This window comes from Pseudonaja textilis, chromosome 1 (assembly GCF_049901715.1).
Source record: "Pseudonaja textilis isolate UNSWEBS1 chromosome 1, rPseTex1.2, whole genome shotgun sequence".
Lineage (NCBI taxonomy): Eukaryota > Metazoa > Chordata > Lepidosauria > Squamata > Elapidae > Pseudonaja > Pseudonaja textilis.
This window is the reverse complement of record NC_141990.1, coordinates 115270627-115291174: the sequence shown is the minus strand read 5'-3', so window position 1 is coordinate 115291174 and position 20548 is coordinate 115270627. Positions and strand designations below refer to the sequence as shown.

At 40.5% G+C, this 20548-nt stretch overlaps 1 protein-coding gene across 7 annotated transcripts in view; it reads right to left on the bottom strand.

Annotated features, from left to right (window-relative positions):
- The window catches only part of FILIP1 (filamin A interacting protein 1), a 91855-nt gene that overhangs the window by 24699 nt on the left and 46608 nt on the right, over positions 1-20548 (bottom strand). For all 7 annotated transcript variants that reach the window (XM_087915138.1, XM_087915146.1, XM_087915153.1 and 4 more), the window contains 2 exons: positions 16295-16468; positions 13987-14165 (listed from right to left, as the gene is read on the bottom strand). In XM_087915138.1, coding sequence (XP_087771264.1) covers positions 13987-14165; positions 16295-16468 — 353 coding nt within the window. The remainder of the gene's footprint in view (positions 1-13986; positions 14166-16294; positions 16469-20548) is intronic.

The following is a 20548-nucleotide window of genomic DNA, read 5'->3' as shown; positions in this document are numbered from 1 at the left end:
TTAGAGTAGCAAGTATTTCCTGATCAAGCTATTCCAAAATTGGAATTTACACAGCATTCTTTGTGTCCGTTTCCCCATAAACCTTTTAAACATCTCCATAAAGAAACAAGATGTTTAATAAACTAGTTTGAGGTGAAGAATGATGGAAAAAGCAGTGAGAAAAACTGTCTGTTGTTCTGGATTTGAACTGTTTGGTTCTTGGTGCTCAGAGAGCATCACAGCCCAATATTGTTAAAATATTTTTAGAGTGACTTTCAGTACAGATAGAGTTATATTCCCTCCTTGGGTTCAAGGCAGTATACATGGATGGGTAGGAGTGTCTCTAGGTTATTGCTCATTTGGCCTTGAACGGATTCAGACTTGCAGCAAAATGATTATAATCTTCCCTCAGCCTTAAATAACACCCCAAATCTGTCTGAGCAGGGGGGAAAAGTGTGTGTAAAATGAAATATGTATGTCAATATTCTTTCAGGCCAGTGGACTTAGAAGTGTTTAAAGTGCCCTTTAATAACAAGTCCAGTTACTCAGAAAAAATTCCTGTTAAGACAGTGAAGTAGTTCTACTGACTTCCTCACAGGCATCCATCAGATAAGGTCTTCAAAACAGAAACATGCTTCACCTTTTTAGCTGCATGACCCAGAATTGATCAATACCTACAGAGTTTGGGGGAAGATTGAGGCGCAACGAAAAACTTTTTCCACCCCCCAGCACTCAGCGTGAAACGGAAGACTTCATTCTCAATTCACCCATCTGTATCTTACCAAGAAAGGTCAAAGCCCTCTGCGTAAAACCAAAGCCTCCCAGAGATGACGCTGCAAGATATCTTCCTGATCTTCGCCCCGGTTCAGCAGAAGAGAAAAAAAAAGTTTTAAAAAAGAAGAAGCTGCGGCGCTGTTTTGCCCTTTAACAAGCATCTCTCCGTCCTTCCGCTTGCAAAGCGGATTCTCCCTACCAAGCAATCTCATTCACACGCACACACGCCTGCCCCCAAACCCCAAAGTGCACCGGCAGGGAGCAACATTAAAGGAAAACGAGCACGCAACCCTACTTCACCACCGTGCAGCTTTCTTACCTTTTTTTTTTTAAAGGCTGAGCGAGCCTTTCTATTCGCCTTCCCTTGCAAAGTAGTCGGCTGGTGCCCAGGCCCTGCTCTCCAGGGAATTAGCCATCACATTCCAGCCATGTCATCGGAACAACGAAAGGTGAATGTTGTGCAAAACAGCCTGGGACCACTTACTGGTGATGTCATCCACTCCCTTATACAGCTCATTATTGTGCAGATTTAACTTTGGGCAGCGGGGGTGGAGCCTCTCTACTTCGGGAAGCAAGGGAGAATGTTGGCTAGAGAAAGGTTTTTGATTTTTGTTTTTTTAAAGGAGGGGGAAGCACCAGAGAAGTGTAATTTCTCCCACTCACTCCCTTTCCTTCCAAACTCATTGAACTCCGGCCAGTTCTATTTAACATACGTTTAAGCAAAGAAAGAAAATGGAATCACACAACATGAAACAAACCATTATGTGGCTATAAGGGTTCCTAAATGCAGCACAAGGCAGGATGGAACTTGAATAATTTACCCACACTTATGGGGTGGGGTGGGGTGGGGTGGACTCATTCATAATAATGCTTTTCTTCAAAAAGCTATGACAACTATGCATTAATGGTCCATGGCTTGAGAATAAAATCAGATTATAACTCTGGGATAAAAGTAATTTTCATTCCTTTTTGGCATTTAATAACTAGGAAATAGGAAAAAAAAATCTAGCTAATCAGGGTCATTGCTTTGTCATAGGATAATGTTAGGGTTAGGATTTGCTTTCCCCAATATTATAACTTCTAAGGTCTGGGCAGACAACACCTCCAGCTGGCCTGATCTCTAAAAGATCAACAGACCTAATTAGTATTAGGATAGGAGACCATGAAGAAATCCCAGGGTACATTACTTGGTACATTAGATGGGGAAGTTGAAAAAGACCTCCCCAAAAAAGCAATGGCATTCTGTGGCTGAAAAGATATACAAAGATTTATCAATGGTCACTAGGAATGGTGTTATACATAAATTCCTAAATTACCTAAATTCCAAAGTAAAGACTGGTATTAGTTTTCTTAAAGTTCAGAAAGCTTAACCTATGGGCATACTTCTCTAACAAAAGAAAAACTAGCCAATCCTTGGAATGTCTTGTTGCTTAAAAATGTACATCCTGCAAAGAACACATCTAACCATTCCTAAATTGGTTACTAGGCCTTTTGTGATTAAACTGACCTTTGGACAGATGAGAGTTCTCCACAATTAAGATTCTTTGACACATACTTGTGAGAAGTCTACCTGTAGCTAACAATAGGTATGAAAGAATTGCAATTCCTATGAACTAATGGGTTGAGGTTCTCCTCTACCCAACGCCCCTTTAAAATTTCATCATACAGATGTATTGGTTATCTTCCTAATATGTATTTATTTCTTCTTATGAAGTGTCTATCAAAGTGACCTTTTTTGGACCAAAAAGAATTCAGGCTTTTTATAGAACATAGCACCATACAATATGGAGCACAACCTTTTAGAGTTGAACCTGTTTCGCTCTTCTTCCATCAAGCAAAGTAATTTGTCTAAGTCATGGGTGTTAACCTCAATCACGTCACGTGACATATTGATATGTTTTTTGCTTTTGCAGAGCTGGAGTGGGCACGGCCTATGTATGATGCATCTAGTCCATGAGCTGCCAGTTTGACACCCCTGGTCTAAGTGATAGAGAATGCTCATGAAAAAAAAATTAAATGAATTTTTCGAGATAACATTGACCAATCTCAGCTTTGGAACAGAGATGAGCTGAAATCCATTTTTAAAAAAATAAATAAATTTCTAGTTCCACAAATAGCTCTACGCGGGGATATCAAACTGGCAGCCTGTAGGCTGGATGCATCTTGCACAGGCCATGCCCACCCCAGCTCTGCGAAGAGGGAAAACGTCATGAAATATCACATGACAACCACATGACACCATGAGTTTGACATCCATGCTCTACAGTAAGGGTCTTTCAACTTGGCAAGTTTAAGACTTGTGGACTGCAACTCCCAGACTTCCTGAGCTAACATGACTGGACGAGGAATTCTGGGAGTTGAAGTCCACAAGTCTTAAAGCTGTCAAGTTTGAAGACCCCCTGCTCTACAGTTTAAGATAATTAAAACATTATTTTGATGCTGAATGTAAATATCTGTAGCTTTTGTTGAAGCTGCAGTTGTCTAGTTTGTACCCCATTCTGATTGTCATCTCACATTGATTGAAAAGAAAATCTGTGTACTACAAAAACACTCATTGTGTATCTGTTTGTCTGTCTATACCTAAAATCTGTTAACTTAAATACATTTAAAAAAATCAAGAGACCCAATACTGCTGTGAAATTGAAATTGACAGATTTATTTGCAAAGTTGTGACCATTGCAGCGTTCCCATGGTCATGTGACTGTGATTTCCACTGTTTTCTGCCAGCTCTCCACAAGAAAAATCAATGGGGAAGCTGGCAAGAAGTTGGAAGTAATTCATAATCCCACTACTTTTTTGCCTATATCCTTAGTCATTCTGTTTAGGTAAGTAAATATTGCCTTTTTATTGAAGTCCTTTGCTACTACTGTTGTTTTTCTATCACTTGGTTGAAGCATTGGGGTAAAAAATATTTAACGTTATTATAATTGCACCAGACTGTTTCCCTCAAAGGACAGCCCAATGGGTAATAGGATTGTATAGTATACAGTATAATAGTGGGATTCAAATTTTTTACTACTAGTTCTATGGGCATGGCAGGGGAAGGATACTGTAAAATCCCCATTCCCACCCCACTCCACAGGGAAGGCTTCTGCAAAATCCCATTCCTTCCCCACCCGCTTTCCAGCTAACCTGCTTTCCAGCTCCGTTCTCCTGTGCAGGGCAACAAAAGAAGACCCAGCCAATCAGCTGGGACTCAGGAGGCTGAGAACCGATGGGGGCAGAGGCGGTCAGAGGTGGTATTTACTGGTTGTCCGAACTACTCAAAATTTCCACTACCAGTTCTCCAGAACTGTCAGAAGCTGCTGAATACCACTTGATACAGTAGTATATTTGAGTGAATCCTGCATTTTGCTGATCCTGACAGAAAGACTGACACTTAGGACATTATATAGCAACAAAATTGCAGCAAAAGGAGTGCCTTGATTGCTAAAATTCATCCCCAAAATATTTTGCTGTGCCAAGAAAACATACTGTGGTACAATTTCCCATTGCAACTACACCTGCTGACAAACCTTAATTCTTGATAAATCTTGCCAGAATGACCAAAGATGAGGGGTGTTGGGAATTGTAGTGCTACAATTCCCATCTCCAGATTACACAATTTACTTAAGGGGGGGGCAGTAAAAGCTACTTGGCCTCCCCTTTAATGGAAGACATTCACATACCTGTTTCTTCAGATCATCATTTCAAATATATATTAGGTCAGCAGAAACACCTCCACAAATTGCTGACCTCCAATTTCCAGCCTCCTGCATTTTTCTAGGCTGGCTAGAAATCTTGGCACTTGGAATTCAATAACATCTAATAGGCCTTATGTTGCTCATCCCTGTTAAAACTTCAAGACTGTGAGCGTTATGTTTAATCTTGCTGGGGTCTACTTTTTAGATATGCAAAATATGGGCCAAGATGAATGACCTGTGCCTCTTACAAGGAAATAGCAACTTTCATTTCTCTTTGCTTTTATACCCCCTTATTGCAGGCAGGCAGGCAGGCAGGCAGCTAATATGTTTTTTTCAGGGCTGTCTAATAATGTTTTTTTCAGGGCTGTCTTAACACATGGGCCTGATAGGTACTTGCCCATGGGCCAGATGAATATATATATATATAATTTTATTGACCATTTACATTTTTATTCCTGTGAGGAGTAGTTATAGGGGGCCCCAATACACTGCTTTACCTGATAATGCTGTTAAGGAGGCCCTGATTTTTTTTCTTAGAAGGAGTCTGCTGCTTAAACATTGCTTGCATATCTTTCATAAGATGGGAATACATTCATTGGATTCCAACCTGACAGTACACTTATGATAAAAATGATCCCAGCTTTAAAGCTAAGCCTCACATTGAGCTCAACTCAGGGTGACTTCATACCGTTATTGATTACCATTGTGATCTTTTTGTGAAATGTTTTGTTTAAACTTTCCCATTCAATCTACAGCCCTAATTTGCTGTGGGTCCTCAAGTCTGACCTTCCTTAGTTTTCTTTCACAACTGAGAAGAGTGTAAGATACTGCCACTTACTGGGGTGATTGACCATAACTTTGGCATATTTATTTATCTATTATTTAAACTTGACCAAGAAATATTTTGAAGCTACAGTAGGCATTGGCCAAATCCAAAAACCACAGTATGTTGACTTTGACATATGAATCCAAATTATCAACTTGAATGAATTGTTTTGAGGCTGTGATTTGCTACCTGTGGCATTTTTTTTTCCTAGATGAGGAAAATAGATGAGATAGCAAGTATTCAGTTATTGTTGTTGACAAATTATTCTAAACCATGGCTTGATTTATGGTTAGTGTAATAAGCCACAGTAGCAAAATTAATGCATAAGACTAAGCTATAAGTAACAGTCTATAAATCACTACCTATGGTTAACATCTCACTAAGCGAAACGAAAATACACATTATGGCTTAGATTAGAATCATGTTTCTTGAATAAATCACACTTCATTGAGCTCACATAACCTACTGAACATGATTTGCACATACACTAAACAAAATACCTTATGATTGAGCATGGTCTGCCTTAAAGATGACCTCAGGTTACAGCCATAGTCCTATAGGTACTTACTTTACAATAAAGTACACTGATCTCAGTAACACTTATTTCTGAGGAGACATGTAGAAGGTTACATTAAATCACAGGTGGGGACCATGGCCCTTTTATGTGGACTTCAATTCCCAGAATTCCTGAGCCAGCCATCCAGAAGTCATAGAGGCTTCCCAGCTCTGCACTACATGAAGTTATTTAGTTTTTTTTAGTTGGCTAAAAGTTGACCAGATAAATTATTTTAAACTCCTTGTAAATGCTTTCTTTACAGAGAAAACCGTGTTGTTCCAAATTAATATAAACTTATCATAGTTGAATGATGGCATCAAAATTAACTGCAGTGACATGGATTTGCATATCTATCTTGCTATGCCTGACTTTTCTTTTGGATATTTTGGAATTAAAGGAGAAAAAGAGATTAGCAAAATAAGAGAATTTTAAATCTTAAGCAAGTATAGATAAAAAGACTATTTCAAACTTTTTTTTCCTTGAAGATCAACCCTTATTTGACTGATTCATTTTTAATTTCTAGTGAAAGCCTCAGAAAAACCATAGGTCCTTTTTAATTATGGCTACCAAAACTGTCAAAGACTGGACTACAAAAAAACGAGATGATCACTAGATGACAGCAAAGGAAAAAAAAACATGTAGTAAACACCAACCATTTATCAATTAACTGGATTTTTGCAACCTATAGAGCAAACTTCTAGAAAGATCCAACCTCTGTTGTATCAATCTAACTATAATGAAGGCTAGCCTTATATCACTTCAAAAATGGCTGGATCATGCTGAAGATAGTATAAGGGCCTTTTCTCATTTGCAGCTGCCATAGGACTATCAAGCTCTGACTTAATTAGGGCAACCAGACCTGAACAGCCAAGAGCTTCTAACTTTACTTTTATCTCATCATTAGCACAGGAGTATAAGAAAACCTTATTAAAGTTGTATTTTCCCACTTATTTTAACATTATTCAAGAACAGCCTCAAAATACATATCACTTAGGCTTTGTTATCCATTATCTTGGAGGGAAGTCAAACAATGACAATAACTTGACAAACAGAGGCTAGAGATTGACAAGGGGTATAGCAAATTTCATACCAGTATTGTCATCTCCCGATTCATAACACTTCAGAGCTCAGCTTTTGCATCCTAAGTGCATTGTGGGGAACTTGCCTCGGGGACTGAAAGGGTTAATTTAAGACCTCCCAATAGTAATTAGATGTTAAGGACAGAAAGGTGTGGGGATATACTGTAGATACAGAAATTGCTGGTTTCTCTTCCATTCCCTACTAGCTGAAGAATTTTTGTTCTTGAAAGAATAAAAGTTTTGATTTGAAATGGATGTTTCCAGAAGTAGAGAGTCTGCAGACATGCTTCTTTACAGCATCCTTCATTGCAAATGTATTCTGGCACCAATTTCAACCTCCAAGGACTCTCTGTCATACCACCCAACCACATAATTTGGAACAGGCAAAGCTCCCAAGAGAAGCCACATTTTTCTTCAGTGCTCTTTTTTTCTTCCCTGAAGTTTCCTGATGAAGACTGGGAAGGAGCAGAAATATGACAGACAGCTAGGAATTCGTGGTAACAAGAGCACATCATTTTCTGTGCTTTATTAATAATCCTATAATTATCTGAGAAAGTTCTTCCCCTCCTATTTCTTTCACCATCCCCATGTGAAACTAAGCTTTCAAAATTGATTGTGACACAACTGCATACAAAGGCCAGCAATCAAAAGCGACAGCTTAATGCATAGAATATTGCACCAGCTTAGTTTAAATCTCAGCCCGTTTAGCTCAGTAAGCATCAGAAGAATGATAGTTGGTAATCTTTTTCCCCCACTCCTGGTTCCCTTCCTTTAAAAAAAAAAACTGTCTATTTAAATCATACACAGCATGCCCCACCCCAGGGTGATAATTTCTGCTTCAGGCTTTTCGGTGCTCTTGATGAGTTGCAGATGGCTTTTCCTGCACAGGTGATGTGGCCCCAGACTGACATCACCAGGAGAGCAGCCAAGCCCCATCCCAGCGCCAGGATGACTGAAGCAGTGTGGAATGTATCAGCACAAGCTCCGGAGAAACTTGCCAATACTTAGGTTGCTGGGGGTGCTGGGATAAGTGGGGGAAGGAAGGAAGATGCTATTGGGAGACCAAAAGCAAGTTTTACAGAAGCTAGAGAAGGGAAAGAGGTGGGAATTCCCTAGACACTTTGAATAATGAAGACCACACATTTTTCAGAGGGGGGGCGGGATAGGATTCAGCCCAGTGGTTGCTTTAACAGGCTAACATAGATTTTTCCCCCTCTTCCCCTTCAGTCCTGTACTGGAATAAATTAGTAGGGTTTTTTTTTTTTTTTGCTACTCTGAGGACCCAGCTGTTTTAAGTAAAAACTGGAGCTTCAGGGACAATGAGCTAATGAAATCACAAGCTGTGTTTTTTAACCTATGAAGGGAAAATTCAGGTTGGGAGTACTTTAAATACACTGCTCAAAAAAATAAAGGGAACACTTAAAACAACACAATGTAACTCCAAGTCAATCACACTTCTGTGAAATCAAACTGTCCACTTAGGGAGCAACACTGATTGACAACCAATTTCACATGCTGTTGTGCAAATGGAATAGACAACTTATGGAAAGCATAGGCAGTTAAACGCTGGACATCCCCAATAAAGGAGTGGTTCTGCAGGTGGTGACCACAGACCACTTTTCAGTTCCTATGCTTTCTGGCTGATGGTTTGGTCACTTTTGAATGCTAGCGGTGTTTTCACTCTAGTGGTAGCATAAGACGGAGTCTACAACCCACACAAGTGGCTCAGGGAGTGCAGCTCATCCAGGATGGCACATCAATGCGAGCTGTGGCAAGAAGGTTTGCTGTGTCTGTCAGTGTAGTGTCCAGAGCATGGAGGTGCTACCAGGAGACAGGCCAGTACATCAGGAGATGTGGAGGAGGCTGTAGGAGGGCAACAACCCAGCATCAGGACCACTACCTCTGCCTTTGTGCAAGGAGGGACAGGAGGAGCACTGCCAGAGACCTGCAGAATGACCTCCAGCAGGCCACAAATGTGCATGTGGCTGCTCAAACGGTCAGAAACAGACTCCATGAGGGTGGTATGAGGGCCTGACATCCACAGGTGCGGGTTGTGCTTACAGCCCAACACTGTGCAGGATGTTTGGCATTTCCCAGAGAACACAAAGATTGGCAAATTCACCACTGGCTCCCTGTGCTCTTCACAGATGAAAGCAGGTTCACACTGAGCACGTGACAGAAGTGACAGGGTCTGGAGATGCCGTGGAGAACGTTCTGCTGCCTGCAACATCCTCCAGTATGACCGGTTGGCAGTGGGTCAGTAATGGTGTGGGGTGGCATTTCTTTAGGGGGCTGCACAGTCTTCCATGTGCTCGCCAGAGGTAGCCTGACTGCCATTAGGTACCGAGATGAGATCCTCAGACCCCTTGTGAGACCATATGCTGGTGCAGTTGGCCCTGGGTTCCTCCTAATGCAAGACAATGCTAGACCTCATGTGGCTGGAGTGTGTCAACAGTTCCTGCAAGACAAAGGCATTGATGCTATGGACTGGCCCACCCGTTCCTCAGACCCGAATCCAATTGAGCACATCTGGGACATCATGTCTCGCTCCATCCACCAACACCACGTTGCACCACAGACTGTCCAGGAGTTGGGGGATGCTTTAGTCCAGGTGTGGGAGGAGATCCCTCAGGAGACCATCCGCCACCTCATCAGGAGCATGCCCAGGTGTTGTAGGGAGGTCATACAGGCACGTGGAGGCCACACACACTACTGAGCCTCATTTTGACTTGTTTTAAGGACATTACATCAAAGTTGGATCAGCTTGTAGTGTTTGTGTAACTCCAAATCCAGACCTCCATGGGTTGCTAAATTTAATTTCCATTGATAATTTTTGTGTGATTTTGTTGTCAGCACATTCAACTATGTAATGAACAAAGTAATAAGAATATTTCATTCATTCAGATCTAGGATGTCTTATTTTTGTGTTCCTTTCATTTTTTTGAGCAATGGACTGGCCCGCCCATATGTTTTATGTTTAAAACCAAAACCAAAACCCAGAGACTTTGAAGACAAGATTTTCTCTACCCAATTCTTGGTTTTGGAGCAGAGGTCTCAAAACCTGGCAACTTTTAAGACTTGTGGACTTCAACTTCCACAATTCTCCAGCCAGCTGGAGAATTCTCGGACTTGAAGTCCACAACTTTTAAAGTTGTCAAGTTTGGGGACCCCTGTTTTAGAGTCGACAGGTCACTGGCCTTGGTTTCCCACCAATCCATGTGTCAAATGCAAGCATGATACATATATGAAGGTATGCTATTAAATTGAGAGAATACAAGTCACTTTCTACCTCCTTCCTTTCTATTCACGCTTTTTAAGTATCAAAGGAGCATAGCTGAAAGCTCCTATGTACATGCAGGAGGGTGTTAAACTGTGAATGAAATTAAAATCCCAAAAGCTAATGCAATCCTAAATTGTAGTAACAGAGGGGTACAATCAAGATCAAGGGAAGTACCACTCTATAAAGCCTTAGTAAGACCACACCTAGAGTACTGCATCCAGTTTTGGTCACCACATTATAAAAAAGATGTTGAGACTCTAGAAAAAGTACAGAGAAGAGCAACCAGGATGATTAGGGGACTGGAGGCTAAAACATACAATGAACGATTGCAGGAACTGGGCTTGGCTAGTCTAGTAAAGAGAAGGACCAGGGGAGACATGATAGCAGTCTTCCAATATTTGAGGGTCTGCCACAAGGAGGAGTGGGGGTCAAGCTATTCTCCAAAGCACCTGAGGGTAGGACAAGAAACAATAGGTAGAAACTAATCAAGGAGAGAAGCAACTTAGAACTAAGGAGAAATTTCCTGACACAAAAATTTTGGTCCATTGGCACATATTTGAGGTGCAAACAGTTCAGATGCAACATGAGGCGGGGAGAAGTGTACACTAACTGAGATGATGATATATCCCAGATACCCCTGTGGCTTCACATGAAAAGTTTAACTTGAGTTGAGCTACACAACCAATCTTAAACTCACGTGCTGCAGGGTGGTAAGAACGGTGTATTTTTTCCTTTTTCACTGATCAGTCAAACAAGCAAACTATTATTTCTAACAATAGTTATTTGGAACAATCCAACTTTAAACTATTTTAAAGTATTATATTTTATATTATTTTAGTATTGTACATACATGTATGTATGTATTAAATACATTAAAGCTATTTGGAAAATAGCTCGCAGCTATATCAGGGAAGAAAAGTGACTGTGGGAACCAGAGACCACTTTATAATCATCATTATGATGCTGAATCATGGTTTAGAACTACTAGATTGGGGGGTGGGGGTGTCAAACCAATATAGAAAAATAGTCCTTTACATCCATCTAGTAGTTATCCCAATTTTTGCAGCTCAAATATAATATGCCTGACAATAAAGCCAAAATGGAGCTGAATGTAAAATTGCATTTCACACACAAAGCACACAGTTGCATTGTATATTTGATTCTTTCCATTAATTTTGTTTGCAAAACTGGGCATTTCAAACATTTGCTTTCACAGTAAAACAGACTTGTTGGCTTTGCTTGCTTCATAAGTTTATGGAGTTAATCACTAAATCCCGTGTCCTGGTTTTGCAATTTCAACCATGTGTGTTGGATTCACATATATCACAGCTAGACAAACTATGATTACCCATTCCTAGGAATCTCTTAACATTGCAATTTTGATAGGGATTAGGAATTTCTAACAGAGAGCTGTTGATAATTTCCCTCCAATGCTTCTCCCAATGCATTGGGAGTAATTATGATTTGTTGTATAAAATATATACAAGTAAAAGTCAGTGGCAGCAGTACCTGGCTGTCCTTTTTTTGGCTTGGTAGCTAAGCAGTTTAAAACCCTGTAACTTGGAGGGAAGAACTCCAGAGAGTACCACAACTACTGGTTTGATTAGGAAGTTGAACAACATTTCAGAAGAGGCAGTGACAATCTAAATCCATCATATGAAATTATGAAGAAACCGGAAGGCAAGATCAGTGAAGGGGAGACTTTATCTTAACTGGTATGTAGAGAGTAGATATGTCCTCAAAATATAAATACAAATATTAGGAACTCTCTCATTAAACTCTTATGGCAATTCCTTTAACGATGAATCATAATAGTATTATGGGACCAATGGAACCACAGAGGGTATCTTCTTAGGCTGTAATTCTTCGCCAGTCCTGAAGCTGTGTTTGCTGACTTTCTCATCCAGAGATACCACAACATTGACAAAGAAGTGAGGTATATCAAAACAGCATGCAATTGCCAGACCCCAATTACAATTTCCTGCAACCAAGAAAGGCTCATTCTTGAGCATCATGAATATGCTTCGATCTCAAAGTTTCCACTAAGTGTAGACATCTATTAGCGATAGCAATAGTCCTTAGATCTATATACCCTTCGTAGTGCTTTACAGCCTTTTCTAAGCGGTTTACAGAGTCAGTATATTGCCGCCAACAATCTGGGTCCTCATTTTACCCGCCTCAAAAAGATAGAAGGCTGAGTCAACCTTGAGCCGATGAGAATCGAACTGCTGGAAGTCAGAAGAATTATCCTGCAATACTACATTCTAACCACTGCACTACCAGTGGCAGAGTGGCAGGACAGGAGAACGGAGGTGAAGAAGTCTGGTGCAGGCTTCGAACACCTTTTCTGGCGTCAGGAGCGATCCCCCAGGGATACATGAACCCCGGAGAGGTTCGTGTCAACGTGGAGATCCTCGAGCTGCAGAGGGGGGAAGGCAACTCCCCGACAGTGAAGAGGGAAGCTCCCGAGCTCGGCGCTAAAGAGTAAGCTGTCATTTTATGGCGGCTTCCAATCCGGTCTGCCACTTGAGTGAATAAGCAAAGCAGTGACAGCCTGCGAGATCGAGTAACAGGAACAGAGAAACGGTTTATATCTTGGATTCTTTGAAGTCTGAAGGGAGTAGAATGACAGAAGAATGATAGCATAAATTCTTCTCTCCTGGTTGTGATAAGCACCTCTTGGAAGTCGGGCGGAGAGCGGCCAGAAAAGCAATTGGGAAAATGGAAAGATTATAATGGAGAGCGAAGGAAAGCACAGTTTTACCCTGTGAGGGGGAAGCTCTGGGGAAAGAGGGAGATTGCTAAAACCTGGAGATTGGAGGTCCGGAACTGGTGCGGGGCTTTATTTGATTCTTGGACCTTTCTTTTTGACTCTATTTAATTTATTTTTTCAATGTTTGCAAAAGTCTTAACGAGTGAAGTAAATCACTTATATACATCAAGTTTATGCTTATACAAATTAATCACTACATCTGAAGCATTAGATTTAATGGCACCAGACAGCTGATACTACATTGGGATTGATAGGAAGGTTTCATTGATAGTGAAACTAATATATAAGTAGTCCTTGACTTTCAACCATTGAAGTTACAATGGTAGTGAAAAAAGAAACTGATAGCCATTTTCCACATGACCGTTGCAGCATCCCCATAGTCATGTGTTTAAATTTTGGGCACTTGGCAACGGGTTCATATTTATGACAGTTGCAGTGTTCTGGGCAGTGGTGCCCAGAATTTTTTTACTACCAGTTCTCTAGGCGTGGCTTGGTGGGCGTGGCTTGGTGGGCGTGGCAGAGGAAGGATACTGTAAAATCTCCATTCCCACCCCACTAACCTGCTTTCCAGCTCTGTTCTCCTGTGCAGGGCAACCAAAGAAGACCCAGCCAATTAGCTGGGACTTGGGAGGCAAAGAATAGATGGGGGCGGGGCCAGTCAGAGGTGGTATTTGCCGGTTCTCCAACTACTCAAAATTTCCAATACCGGTTCTCCAGAACTGGTCAGAACCTGCTGAATTCCACCTCTGGTTCTGGGTCACCAATGACCGCATGATTCACTGAACCACTGCAGTGATTCACTTAACAACTGTGGCAAAAAGCTTGTCCAATGGGACAAAAAGCCACTTAATAATGGATATTTGGGGCTCAACTGGGATCGTAAGTCGAGGACTAGCTGTATTGAAAAATATTTTTGAAATGTTAAATTATACCCCCCTCCCTAGAATGCTTATAGATCTGCAAAAAATAAAAAAAGGCATGCAAAATTAACTTTTGAAATGCGGATCTCATCCCAGAGAGTGTGTTTGAAGCTCACCGTTCACGCTCCTGTTCCAGGAGGTTGGTAAAGTCATCGCTTTTGTTCATATAATCAGTATGTTTGTGCTTCTCATTTTCCAGCTCGTAAACTGTACGTCGATGGCATTTTTCTGCCAAAAGAAGCTGCTCAAGCATGCGTCGGTATGTTTCCTTCTGCTTTTCTTCCAATCTGTCTAGCTGGTTTATTGAAACGTAAAAGGGATGGTGTTAGATAGATAGATAGATAGATAGATAGATAGATAGATAGATAGAAAGAATACTTTATTGGTCATGTGTGATTGGACACACAAGGAATTTGTCTTGGTGTAAATACTCTCAGTATACATAAAGAAAAGGTACATTCATTAAGAATCAAGAATCATAAGTTACAACACTTAATGATAGTCATAGGGTACAATAAGCAATCAATCATACCAGGAAACAGTCAAGTGGGAGGGGTCGGGTGATAAGGAGTGGTGAGAAGATTAACAGCAATAGTAGTGTACACTTTGTAAATAATTGGACAGTGTTGAGGGAATTATTTGTTTAGCAGAGTGATGGCTTTCAGGGAAAAACTGTTCTTGTGTCTAATTGTTCTGGTGTGCAGTGCTCTATAAGTGAGGGTCATTGGCTGAGTGTGGTTAATTTACCCAACAAGGAATCTGCTGTATAGAAAAGACGTGTACTCAATTATTGTTTCTGAGCTGCCAGCATTTGGATGTGCTCATCACATTGGAAGTCCTAACTAACTACCGAGGAAAGACATTCACATTTTGGCTATTTGAGGAATGAGCTTTCCAGGCCTGGAGCTTGGTGAAAGAGTTCCAGGTTCTTCCAAATGACGGGGGGACGGTAGAGCGTGCTGAATGCTTTAAAGACAGTCACTTTACTAAAATAGAAATACAGTGAATTCCTATGGATGCCTTCTTGAGCAAAAGATTAATAGCAACAGCACTTAGACTTATATTCCGCTTCACACTATTTTACAGCCCTTTCTAAGCAGTTTATAGAGTCAGCCTATTGCCCCCAACAGTCTGGCTCCTCGTTTTACCCACCTCAAAAGGATGGAAGGCTGAGTCAACCTTGAGCCTGGTGAGATTCGAACTGCCAAATTGCAGGCAGCTGGCAGTCAGCAGAAGTAGCTGCAGTACTGCACTCTAACCACTTGCACCACCATGGCTCTGTGTGAGTAAATGTACTTCAAAGCTTGATGAGAATGTTCCGTTTCTTCCTGTTTTCTGGCCATTAACGTCTCTCACCAGAAAGCATCCATAGGAGTCTCACTGTATTTCTACTTTATGAGTAAAATGGTTGTCTTTAAAGTTCAGCAAGCTCCACTGTCCTCAGTCATTTAGAGGAACTGGAACCTAGGTCATCCCAGTCTTGGCTTATGATTTCTCAACCATTGTTTCAATTTCCCCAATCCAATCAGATTCTATAAGTGAGGAAACCTCTTCATGACTGCTCTGATGAAAACTGACAAGCATCACAAGAACACATACTGAAAATAATCATGCCAGGAAATAAGCCTGCAGATGCCCTCAGCCAAGCCAGCTTGGTAATTGACACACAGCTGTGCAACAGAGAAGTTCTATCAACGCCTTTGCTGGCTGGAGCAGATTCAACCGCTTGCAGATGTCACTGTAGTTTGCATTGGGCAAATGTAAATGAGGAATGCAAACTTGCTAACATTCCAGTATCCTAGTTTCAACTTCAGAGCTAGAGAAATCTTGAGAAGTGAAATTACAATTATCGATAGGATGCCTTCCCTGGAAGTAAGGTTGCCATTTTACAACCTGCTTTTTGGAAGTTTCTGATATTAATATTCTTCAACGATACGTCAGGTCAAACAGAAGAATGCAAGTTGAAGAAAAACATACTGTTTCAACTCCTACCCTCAAAACGATATTATAGAGCACTACACACAGAACAACTAGACACAAGGACAGTTTCCCCCGCATGCCATCACTCTGCTAAACAAATAATTCCCTTAACACTATCCAACTATTTCCAAAGTCTACAATACTATTACTATTAACCACCTCATCACTCCTTATCACCCATCCCCTACCACTTGAGACTGTTTGACTGTAACTTTGTCGCTTGTATCCTTACGATTTATATTGACTGTTTCCTAGTATGATTTGATTGCTTATTGTATCCTATGACTATCATTAAGTGTGGTACCTGATGATTCTTGACGAATGTTTCTTTTCTTTTATGTACACTGAGAGCATACACTTGGCCAATAAAGAATTCTATTCTATTCTACATTCAAAAGACTCTCATGATTTTCCGTGTCCCAGGATCATCTGAAAAGTGCTCACCTCTGAAATGGGCTTTTCATAAACATCTTCTCCTACTGATTTCTCTTTGGAAAGGAGAGCATCTCTATGCAATATTCGGAGGACATTCTCTGGGGCTGCAGAGCCATAGTGCGCCTCTAGGAGTTCCGGTCTGATTTTCTCTGTCTTCAGCATATGGATCACATCGTCTCTAGCCTGCAAGGTTACAATTCAGTATTATTACCATTCTAACACTACATCAACATTATGATGAAATAGTAGCATTCTTTTCTGTTATCAACACAGTGCTGTGCTCTAAAGTGCATTTACTGAATTTTTAAGATGTACCAGATGTTGGTTAATAAAAGGTTTTTTGATTCCTTCCCTGTGAAACCCCATATATGGAAAAAACAAAATCAGAACAGAGGGAAGAATCTGTATTCTTTCTTTTACAAAGCCGGATAATGGAAGCCTCAAAAATGTGAATGGGGGGGAAACAATATTCTCTCCTAGAAAATGAAATTCAGGATCACCCACTTTAAATTGATTGGCAGTTGATCTGGAGGACTGCTTCTAAAAGGGCACAGATTATCCCAAACACACTATGAAAATGATCTAAGTTTTCTAAAGAAGACCCCAGTAAATGTAAGTTTGTGTCAACTCCCTAACATTCAGCGTGAGCCAAGAGTAAAATGCTAGAAGAGAGAGTCTCAACACAAATGGGAAGTGGGAAAGACTAGAGTAAAAAGAAACTGAAAGGTATGTTTATTGACCGCAGTTAATTATAATAGGGAAATTAAATTCCATGTTCGAAAGGTCATATATTTCTAAATTACAGATTCTTGGAGCAAACAATAAAAGATGGTTACTTTATTGTGCCGTGTGTATTTTGTGTGCAGCTGTACATGTGACTTTAAACTGAATTAGGATGTGTAGTGGCCACACTTGGAGGAATTAAAGCATGTTTCAGCCCTGATCACCATTTTATTGCTTACTAAGGTATAAAGGTATTCCATATTTTTGTATTTGTTGGGTTTGACTTGTTGTTTTCCCTTTGCACACTGCTCAGAATCATATTGTCTGAGTTGGGTGACCACATAAAAGAAAGAAAGGCCCTTTTTCTTGGAAAAAAAAGTTGTGTATCCTTGTTTAAAGTATTTATATCCCACTCTTTACCTTGAGAGTCTCCCGGAAATCTTCCAGATTAAAAAAACAACAACAGATAAGCACATAAGGGAAGGAAAAGAAGACTGCAAGGAAAAGCAATAGAAAATATCATTTAGACAGCAGTTTTTAATGACTTGTAAGGAACATATTGGCTGTTTATGAAGGACTGTTCAGGAGTGCCCTGATAACACTGTTGTCTCCAGAGCAGGTGCTATTATTGTGTTTCCATTCAGCATAATTAGTCATAGTAACCTTTCTGAGAAGGAAGAAAAGGGTCAGCCTAGCTATTAGTAGCAGCCTCACCAGCAACTAGTAGATATGGCAGTTCCATACTATTCCTCCTCTTCCTCAGATGACTCACAGATTTGGTGACTGGATCCTGGAACTACTCTTCGTTGAGCCAATGTGAAAAATCCTTTGGAACAGAGATCTCCAAACTTGGCAACCTTAAGATTGGTGGACTTCAACTGGTGGACTTGCTGGCTGGATAATTCTGGGAGTTGAAGTCTACCAGTCTTAAAGTTGCCAAGTTTGGAGAGCCCTGCTTTGGAATACAGAAATTGGGCCACTGAATTGTTGACCCCACTGCATTGTGGTGAAGAGAGGAAACCCGTGACCTTATCTTATATCTGATCCCATTACACCGCAGCTGTTACACTATTAATAAACTGGCAAGTGGGACCAAGGGCACAAATCAGGATTTGTCATGTTAGAATAATTCACAACAAAAATATGGACTTAGTAAACTTATGACGACTATCCATTTAATGGTGTTTATGTTTATGGGCTATATTCTCAGCAGTGTACCCCCGAGCACACAAGGGGGACAACTAATAATGGCCTTGATGCTCTGTCTTTCCTTTTCATCTTGCGGGTATGAATGAAAAGATTGCTCCCTCCATCTCTGTTACAGAGCATTGTTGCCGAAATTCGAAAGAGAAATTGCTAGGCTACTGAGATGGTCAAGCACCCAGAAATGACTTTTTTATGATAGCGGGGAGAAGAGGGGGTGAAATCCCATTAGTCACCTTAGCCATTTTCTGACTCCTAATTAGAATTCACTCTAGCCCAGGTAAAGAGTACACAATTCCTGGTGGCTTCATGGACATACCTATCAGAGGTGGTATTCAGCAGGTTCTGACCAGTTCTGGAGAACCGGTAGTGGAAATTTTGAATAGTTCAGAGAACCAGCAAATCCCACCTCTGACTGGAGATTTTACAGTATCCTTCCCCTGCCACATCCACCAAGCCACGCCCACAGAACCGGTAGTAAAAAAAATATATGAATCCCACCACTGGGGGCAGGATAGGTTATATGTCCTTCTCATTCATAGCAGACATCAATTAATCATTCCACATGGTATTAATAGAACTTCTGCAGTTCCCAAAGTAGCAATTGTTGAACAATTGGGCATCGGTTTCTGGGACTGCCTATCTCCAGTTATTTCTGCCCATCTCACAGGGTTTCCTTCTTGATGAGGTAATGTCATCTGATGAAGTCTAGGAGATTTACTGCCTTTTCTATGGCAGTACTTGCCCTCTTTGGAGCAACCCCTCCCCCACCCAAAGATTGAGGTCACCCCAACCTTTTAGCCTTCAGGAAAGCTTCAATGTCTTGCCTATTTCCCCTGGCATTGGGCCAGGAGAAGAGATGAGCTTGTTTTTTGGATGGTGGTGGGTATAAAGAAACCCAGGTTTATGTAGTTGAAATGTTAGCATTTAGATTTTTAAAAAATCTATATATTGTGTGGTTTTAATAGTAATACATGAAATCCTTGAATTACAACAGTTTAGTGATAGTTCAAAGTTATAACAGCACTGAAAAAAAGTGAGCTGTAACCATTTTCCCATGATCACATGACCCAAATTCAGACACTTTGCAATTGATTCATATTTATGACGGTTGCCGTGTCCCAGGGTCATGTGATCGTGTTTTGTGACCCTGAGACAAGCAAAGTCAATGGGGGAGCCAGATTTGCTTAACAATTGTGTTACTAACTGAACAACTTAAAAACTGTGGGTCATAAAATGGGGCAAAACTCAAGGTGTCACTTAGCAACAGAAATTTTGGACTCAATTGTGGTCATAAGTTGAGGATTACCTGCATTATTCTGGGATTTTGTAATTCAATATATGGCATTCTTATGTATCACAAGGGAGTTGTGATGTAAATAAATCTTCTAAATAAATAAATGATATTCTTGTTATATTCATCAGTTACCTCACAATCCCTATTTAAAGAGAGAACAGCTGGCCTTTGTGCACCATTCTAATTTAGCTGTACTATATTAATCAGATATGTCTTTCAAGAACAAAGTTCTGACTGCTATCTCTTGAGGTAAAATTTGTTTAGTGAATACTAGACACCTAACAATGTCTAAGAAGGGTTGGTTAAAATCACCTATTTCTTGCACTAGTAAGAAACTGGAGTTCCTGACTCATGAGCTTTAGGTTTATGCTACTAATACTGTACTTCAGACTGAAATTCCAAGACTGTCAACATGTATGTTTTGGCTGTATTCCCAGATCTTGGAATTTATCAAGATATCAGTAATTGCTGACATAACATTAAAGAGAAATAGTTACTCCTAATTTGGACAAGCCGATTGCTGATATCTGTGGCTTAATAAAGCTTAACAAACTCCAGTTATTATAAATTTCTTCAGGGACTTTTAAAGCTACTTTTCCCACAAATCAGTGTTGCTGTTTTTTAAAGTCACAAACCTGTTACTCAGGACTGAAACAAGGAATGAACCTGTATGACTAGTTCAATGAATTGAACACTGTAACTCATCTCCCTTTGGCTGACTGACATTTCCGTAATTGTAGCTAATAAAATTTGATGTCCCAAAGGTAAGATGCTATAACTGTGCTGTCCATTCATCTAAAACAGGGCTGTCAAACTTGCAGCCTGTGGGCCAGGTGTGTCACATGCTGGCCACGCCCCCACCTGGTTTAGCAAAGGAGAAAAAAGTTCCAATACATCACATGATGCTGTCATGACGACTTGAGTTTGACACCCCTGTTCTAAAACAAGAATACATTGCATTTTTTCTTCTTTTTCCAGGATATTGGCAGTGCCTCCAATGGATCTGAGAATATCACTTCTCTGCCCACCTCCAATCCTTG